This window comes from Ceratotherium simum, chromosome 20 (assembly GCF_057802395.1).
Source record: "Ceratotherium simum simum isolate JZ-2026a chromosome 20, ASM5780239v1, whole genome shotgun sequence".
Taxonomy (NCBI): domain Eukaryota; kingdom Metazoa; phylum Chordata; class Mammalia; order Perissodactyla; family Rhinocerotidae; genus Ceratotherium; species Ceratotherium simum.
In genome coordinates, this window is record NC_141919.1 from 28,316,803 (window position 1) to 28,325,343 (window position 8,541).

The 8,541-nt window shown below is 47.8% G+C and overlaps 1 protein-coding gene across 1 annotated transcript; it reads left to right on the plus strand.

Annotated features, from left to right (window-relative positions):
• Positions 1 to 1,991: 1,991 nt before the first annotated feature.
• LOC147914391 (endogenous retrovirus group V member 1 Env polyprotein-like) lies at positions 1,992 to 2,864 on the plus strand. The gene has a single exon (XM_087444233.1). It carries the CDS (start codon positions 1,992 to 1,994, stop codon positions 2,862 to 2,864), a length of 873 nt encoding a protein of 290 aa, XP_087300359.1.
• The last annotated feature ends 5,677 nt before the right edge of the window (positions 2,865 to 8,541 follow it).

Sequence of the window (8,541 nt, forward strand, 5' to 3'; positions counted from 1 at the left end):
GCAGTTTTATCGAATAAGGGACGCGAAGGGCTGGACATGCGATGGTCACTCTAGACTGCGTGAGAGAAGCTGAGGCTCTCCCCCCCCCGGCACCTTGGCCCAGAAGGCGGAGCTCACTGCTTTAACCCACGCCTTCCAGTTGGGGACCGGGATCCGCCTCAACATCTATACAGATTCTATGTATGCTCTCCTTGTAGTCCACGCCCATGCAGCCATCTGGAAGGAAGAACCCAGGGCTCAGATTCAGATACCCCTCAGATTCTAGACCTCTTAGAGGCAGTGCCGCTACCCAACGAAGTAGCCATCATCCACTGCGGCGCGCACCAACGAGACGACTCTGAAATTACTCGGTCAGCCGGTTTGCAGATCAGGCCGCCAAACAAGCCGCCTCCCGGATTCCAGCTACTCAAGCAGCCTTATTTCCCAGGGCCACCTGAGTCCACAAGCCTCAGTACACAACTAGGAAGCCCAAAAGGCCCAACACGAGGGATTCCAACTCTGTCCTGAGGGACGGTGGGAAAGGAGGGAAAACTCTATCTCCCGGGGAGCCTACAATGGAAACTCCTCAAGGGTTTACATGATTCCTCCCATCTGGGGAGGGACTCCCTCCTCACTTTGGCTCAAGGTGTTTTCATGGGAGATGGAATACCTTAGACAGTCAGGGAAATAACTCAGGCGTGTACTCTGTGTCACATGTATAACCCAGGAGGACATCTTAAACCACCACCCTTACTTCAGCCTATACAACGTCAGGGAACCTACCCAGGGGAAGACTGGCAACTAGACTTTACCCAGCTTCCTCCCTGCCAGGGCTTCAAATATCTTCTAGTGCTAAAAGATACCTTCATGGGTTGGGTTGAGGCCTTTGCCACCCGAACAGAGAGGGCATCAGAGGTCAGCAAGGTACTCCTCAAAGAGATCATTCCCCGATTTGGCCTACCCTGCAGTCTCCAAAGTGACAACAGCCCGTGCCCAAATTACCTGACAGACCGCGGCCGCTCTGGGCATAGAATACCATTTCCATGTGGCTTGGAGACCTCAGTCTTCGGGTAAGGTCGAAGGGGCCAATCAGACTATCAAAAGGACCTGAGGCAAACTGTGCTCAGAAACCTCAGAATCCTGGCTCTCCCTCCTCCCTCTTGCCCTTCTGTGCATCTGGATGGCTCCCAAAACAAAGCTCCGGCTGAGCCCCTTCGAGATGCTCTATGGCAGGCCTTTCTTACGGACAGACCTCTGGTTTGACGAGGAAACCCACTTGGCCCTCAAACACATCATCAGCTTAGGTGAAGTACAAAAGGCCATCACTCAGTATGGCAACCAGGTTCTCCCTGGCTCTGACCCAACCCCAGACACCCTTTAGGTACTTCCCAGGGATTGGGTGCTTCTCAAAACTTGGAGGGAGGGCTCCTCTGGGGAAGAACTCCAGCCAAGGTGGAAGGGCCCATACCAGGTGTTGCTGGTGACCCCCACCGCAGTTAAACTTCGAGGAATCCCCAGCTGGGTCCACCTGTCCAGAATCAAACCTCTCCCTCCAGAGGGCCACCTGGAACTCTCCCCGGACTCTCACCCACCAGATCACAACTCCACCTCCTACCACTGTGAACCAACTGACGGACTCAAACTGCTCTTCACCAAGAAATCACCTACCAGATAAGCATTCAATGGGAGACCTACTAATTGGGAGCCTCTTCCTCTTCAGTATTCTTCTCATGCCCTCAGTAGGACTCTTCCTGCATTTCTGCTGCCAGTAACCTGGGACCAGATCTCCCTAGTGAGGTCCCTCCTGGGGACTGCACCTGGGCTGCCCTAAACCACACCTCTTCTTGCACTTTCCCTGACGCCTCTATAACTGGATACTTTAGTCTGACTAATTAAACATATCCCTGACAGGATGAAGCCCCTAATAATTCTACTGGTTCTGGCTCCCATTGCTTGGGGTTTGTGAGAAGAGCACTCCCTTGTAAACTTCTCCAGAATCATTGCCTCAGGGGATGGTCTTTCTGACTGCTGGATCTGTCACCAACATCCACAGGTTGGGGGACCAGGACCCTTATTCACCCCCGCTAGTGGTACGGTTCAAAGAAACATCCCTAAACTTCCCATGTACTGACCTTACCCCCCGATACAATTACTCATCCAAAAGCACAGCCCTTCAGCTCATCTGCCAAAACACTTCATCTCCTTGTTGTGCCTGCCAGGGGTCAAGCCGTTGCTACAATCTCACCTTCTATCTCTATGGTTTCTGGGCCCTGCCCACTATCTTTCTGCTAACCTTCCATACCTGTAAGCCCTTCCGGTCAAATACCACCCATTGGTGTCCTGCCTTCTGTCTATATAGGGATGGAAACCAACATAAGCCGCCCCAGAACAGAGGTACCCTCTGGCAGGGAAGCTTCCCAGATCGGTGGCGAGTCTACTATGTGATGGGAAAGGCCACGCTGGCGGCTTCACCTTCACAGCCCCTAAACCTAGGTTACGTAGGAGGACTTCTCTCACCCCGATGTCAGGGCACCCCTCCTTGGGCATCCTCCATGAGTACTTGGTTTGATTCCTTGACACCGTTCCAGGCTTGTGCTCTTCCTGGATATCTGTTCCTCTGTGGCCCCCGACAAAACATGTTGCCCCATGCCAACAGCCCCACCCCTACTTTCCAGCTCCTGGGCCAAGCACTGGCATACCCCTGCATAGATAACGCCCAATTCAGGCAACAGTGCGCCTTGGGCCGGCTAAGTCCTCAGGGATTGGGTATAACTATCCACAACAATACTAAACCCAGACCCGGACGAGCAATTAGACAGGAGCTGGAGCTGCCCTGGGTTTGGCAGCTCCTTGGGGCGGATTTATATACGATGAGTCACCTATAAGAAACCTCACACAGGCCTTTGAAAACCTCGTTGTAAAGACAGGACAAACCCTGCAAAACATCGAGGCTGCCCTAGACTCCTTAGCAAATGTTGTCATGGATAATAGACAGACATTAGGTTCTCTCCTTGCTGAACAGGGAGGCGTCTGTGCAGTAATTAACAAAACCTGCTGCACTTACATCAATAACTCAGGACAGGTTGAAACCAACATCCAAGCAATCTATGAAGAGGCATCCTGACTTCATCGCTATAATCAGGGACCAGACCCCAATCAGATATGGTCAGCGATTAATGGTGCCCTTCCATCCCTCGCCTGGTTTCTCCCTCTCATAGGACCATTAGTTTGCATTCTACTGCTGCTTATCTTTGGACCTTGTCTTTAACTGTCCTAAGTTTCCTTCTTCCCACACAGAGGCCATAAAGTTCCAAATACTCGTTCAGCCAGCTACTTTCCCTATGGTAAAATATACCTCCCTCCAACAACATGCCTCTCCAGAAGACCTCTATTGGCCCCTGGATGCAGCTGCTTGAAGATTTCGCCATGATACCCAAGACAGAGCCCCATCTATGGTGGAGACCCAACTCTAGGTCCACCCTGCTCCCAGACAGAGAGCAAGAGGATACTCGAGACCCTGGCATGTCGCCCCCTTCCTGCAGTAAGTAGCTAAGAAAGAGGCTCCCTGTCCCGTTCCCCTGAAGGATTTCAGGGTCTTGAGACCTCTTGAGGGGGGAATGAGATAGGCAGGAAACTAGACACGAGCTGGGAGCAAGGTCACTCCACCAGGTGCAGCATCCTAATTGCTGGGCAGTGACCCTTCTGATGTGCAGGACTCCGCCCAACCCTGACCGAGAGCAGCCCCAGGCCTCATTATACCCTCATTTGCATTGTGGTTTTGACCGCCCCTGTGGGGGACCACCGCCATGACAGTTCCGGAGATCCTATGTAAGGAAAAAATCTCCCCTCCCGACATGAAGGTGGAGACAATGCCCCGACTGGCACACGTTCCAAGACCCTCACCCACCCCCTGACCCGACCTTCCTTAGCCACTGACCACCACAAATTTGGTGCAGTTGCTCCCTCCGGCCTGCCCGCCCCTCCCCTTGGGGGTGTACTTTCTCTTTGCTAATAAATCTTCCTCTGCTAAAACTTCTGCTGTGTGTCCACTCTCAAGTTCTTTTGTGTCTGTGGACCAAGAACCTGGGACCCCACCGCACCGAGCTGACGGGTGCCGGCAACAGTGGTAGGAGTAGTTCCCACCAGAGGAAACTACTGGCGTGATGAGAGAGGAGACTAAACTGAAATGGACCCAGGGTGTTCTGCAGCTGAGAGCCACCTCTAGGACCTTTTAGTCAAGTCCTTCTTATGTAGAAAGCACTGGACAGTCGGGGATAGGGTTTGAGTCCCTGACAGCATGTGAGACTTTGGGCAAATCGCTTAAACCTCTCTGAGACTCAGTTTCCAAATCTAGGAAGTGGCCCTCTCAACAGGGGCAGACGCAATGAGCCAAAATGTAAGATAATAGACACCCAATGGTAGGCAGCCCCAAGTTGTTATGGCAACGGCGCTGTCTTCAGGGACTTGGGCTCCCTACCATTCTGCTCTATCTTGTTAGCATGTGGTTGCCATTTCCACAGTCATCTCATGGTCTAAATTGGTTGCTGGAACTCCAGTCCTCTCCTCTGACTTTCAGGAGATAGGAAAGAGGGGAAGAGCAAAAAGGTCGTATCCCACCAGAGAGTCAGCTCCCTTTAAGCATATTAGCTCCAAGGGAGGCTGGGAAATGTAATCTTTTAGTTAGACCACAGGCGTTCTGTTAGTAGGGAAGGACAACATGGTGGAAGGAGATGGATACTGAGCAGACTACCAGCAGTTTCTGCCACGGGCAACAATCCAGCCACGATGGGTACAGGGAGTAGTGGTCAAGGAGTCAGAGCAGGGGAACATTGTGTAAGTGAAGGTAGGTATTCTTCCTACGGCAACTTGGCTTTTTGTTTTTTTATTCTGTCAGTTGGGCATGAACATATTTTGCCCTGTAGAAGGGACTTTTTGAGGCTCTGCTTGGTCCAGTGTGGGAGATAGGAGGTTTATATGGAAAACAAACAACCCAGCTGGCAGCTGAGCACACATGATAAATTACTGCCAGGTTGTGGGTAACAGGAAAGGAGCTCTGAGCAGTAATTCTCATCTCTCCTCTTCTTTTATGAACACAAGGCCACACAAAGTCCTTCACTGTGACAGTTGTTTTAGCACCAAGGTTCAGAGTGGCTGACTTCTGGAGAATTTCAGAATACAGCGTTATTTACCATTTCTCTTATCTGGAAAATGCAACTGGAACAAGATAGTGACGTTCCAGTGGGAAATTTCAGCTATAATGACACAAGATCTTTCCCGCTTCCTTCTCTTTTATCCTTCATACCCAATCAGTCAATAACATTGGTCATTTTTTTTCTGTCAAGTATCTCTTGCCATCGTCCTTTCCTCTCTGGTCACGTTGCTAATGGGTCTGGATTATTGCCCTACCCACCTCCTAACTAACCTTCCACATGCATCCGCTCATCTTAACCAACATACCCATCCTCCAGAGCAGATAGCTCTTCATTCAATATATTTTTCATTCTGTTCCCCACCTGTCAAAATCCTTCAACTCCTTCTCTTTTTCCATGAAATTATCCATTTATTCGTGAGCATAACAATGAAAATGGTTGGCGGATGAAGGTACAGATTACTCAGACAATTGAGTGGTAGATTCCTCTGTAAGATAGCATGCCTAGGCTTTATTTTGTATGTTGATGAAAAAAATTGTTAATTTTTAACATTTGCTCCCAAAGAAAAGAATAATGGCCTGTGTTGTCTTCTATGTGGATTATTTCATGTATTTTGTACAGCCCTATCAATTTTCTGATGTGTGAGTGTGTGTATGTGTGTTTATTCTTGGCGGTTGGGTAGGCATGTACTCCTAACCCCCATACTATACTCATTCCTTCATTCATTTATGTATTAGTTATTCTAACAAGCAATTTTTTTCAGAATTTTCTACTCACTAGGCATTGTGGTAGCTGCTGAACTTTTATTTGTATTACAGTTGCAGTGCCATTACTCAAGTTGATGTGGATTGCTCTTACCTCATCAATTTACTTATCTAAATTGTATCATCTTTCAAGGTCCAATTCTAGTTTAGATGTTACTAGGAATTAATCCCCCCACCTCTCTGGCATTCGTGCATCCATTCTGAATGTTGATAGAAGCGTGATGCAACTGTATTAGTCAGAGCTCTTCAAGTATAAGTGACAGAAACCCAACTCAACTCAGCCTAAGCTAAGGGGTCACATAGACTCCCATAGCCAAATTGTGGGAAGGGCAGGAGCTGACTCTGGCTTATTTGGAGTCAGGATGTTGAAGGCTCCCAGGGCTCTCTCTCTGCTTTCCTCTCTTTATTTCTGTCTTTGCTTCTCTGTGCTATACTTGTTTTCCTTCACTCCTAGAGCACACTAATGGGCCATTGGATGGAGTTGGACTATGACCTATATGAGCTTTGGATTTGTACCCTTATGGCTTTGTATTCAGAGAAAGAAAAGATCCCAGGGAAGGATTCTGATTGGCCCAGCTAGAATCCCAAGACCATCTCTGTGGCCTGTTGGTGTAAGAAAGGGCATGGTCAGGGCCAGCCCTGTGGTGTAGTGGTTAAGTATGGCGTGCTTGCTTCGGTGGTACAAGCTCGTGGGTTTGGATCCTGGGGGCAGACCTACACCACTCATTAGCCATGATGTGGTGGTGACCCAAATACAAAATAGAGAAAGATTGGTACAGATGTTAGCTCAGAGCTAATCTTCCTCAAGCAAAAAAAAGAGGATGATTGGCACAGATGTTAGCTCAGGGTGAATCTTCCTCAGCAAAAAAAAAAAAACAAAAAAGTGGAGGGGCATGGTATGCTGGTTTGACAGAAACACTAGCCACTGCAAGGGCTGTCCTAAAAAAACTGACCTACTATTGTTTTGGGAAAGATGAAGATTCTTGTGTGGGTTATTCTTGTTCCTTCTTTGTTAATTATCACCTGCAGCTTAATGTGCAATCCCTGAGGAAAGCAATCACACCTTGTATTCTCCTGTTAGATCAGGGCTGGTTCTAATTATTGTAAGGAAGAACTAGGATAGAATTTATTAGACCTCCCTCTCCCAGGAAAGAGACAGATTATGAAGGGCCTCTGGGGTCTCTTTCATTTGAAGATCCCAGGGCTCTTGGGAGGCCAAGTCACAGGGTTTTCAAACACTGTCAATAGCTGCATGCACCCAAGACTGCTGGAAATTGCTGCACATCCACCACAAGTTAAGTTGGAATCAGCAAGCATATATTTTAGTCCTCCTTGGTCCAAGAGACAGCCTGAGCTATGGGTGTGGCACCAACGAACCCAGTCTCACGGTAGTTATTATGTTCCAGTGTTTCTGCTGGAGGGCCTGGTGAGGGAGACTGTTCACTCTGTATCTCTCACGGGGCCTTTCTTCACTTAGAGTCACCCAAAACCCAGTCTTCTTTAAGACAGTCCACGGAGCTGGTCACCAGAGCTGAGCAAGGTGGGTCAGGAGGGCAATTTGGGATGAGCCTCCCATTGAGAGTTTTGATGTTGAGACCACGAGGTGTGGTGGCTAAGTCTGAGGTCAGGCTACTGAGTTCAAATCTTGTTCTACAGCTTATTAGCTTTGAAATCTCTCATAATTTACTTTATCTTTGTGTGCCTCAGTTTCCTGAGCAGTAAATTGGGGATAATTAGGCATACTCTTAAACTTTGATAATCTTCACAGGTAATGACCAATTAGACCAATCACAGTAGACATCGTCCATAGCCCTGGAGTGGGGATCTGGGACTCTCTGCTCTGCTAATCCTTTAGTTGCTGAACATGGGGAGTCCAGCGGGGCCTAAAAGATGGGCCTTCATGACTGGGGTGGCTGCAGACATATTAGGAGGCTCAAGTTTTAATTTTTTACCACCAGTAAACATTTCAATATTTTAAACAACTGGTACTGCTATATTTGTGAGATCGGCTAAATATTAACCCTGGGGATAGTAATTGCACTTCACATGGCTCTTGTCAGGGCCACTAGTTACTGTGTGCAAGCTGTGCACTGCTCAAACCCAGGGGTAACATTGGCCTTGGAGTCATTGTACATGTGTGGCATTATAATGACGATTTTCTGGCAGACAGCAGTAAAGTGTTATCAAAGAAAGAATGCCTTCTCTAATTTGCAATACGTTGCCAACTGGGTTAGTGGTGGGGCTGGTTGCTGTGAAGATTAAATGAGATAACCCATCTCACGTGCTTAGAATAATGCAGGTGTATAGAAAAACCTCAATTTAACTTAGTTATTACTTTCTATGAATGAAGTGATACTGACACACTGAAGGCATGTAAAGTAGTTATTTACCATTCCTCTTCAGACTCGTACCACACTATCTGCAGTGTAAAATGAATTCACATTAAAAAAAATTCTGCCTTTATCTTTTTTCCTCCAACACTGGAAAGCTTCAAACATTCAGAAAAGTTGAAAGAATTGTACATTGAACATCCATGTGCCTACAATCTAGATTAAAAACAAACATTTTTCTGTATTTGCTTTGTCACATATCTATCTACCTATCCCTCTATCTATCCATCAATTCATTTTAAAATGCATTTCAAAGTT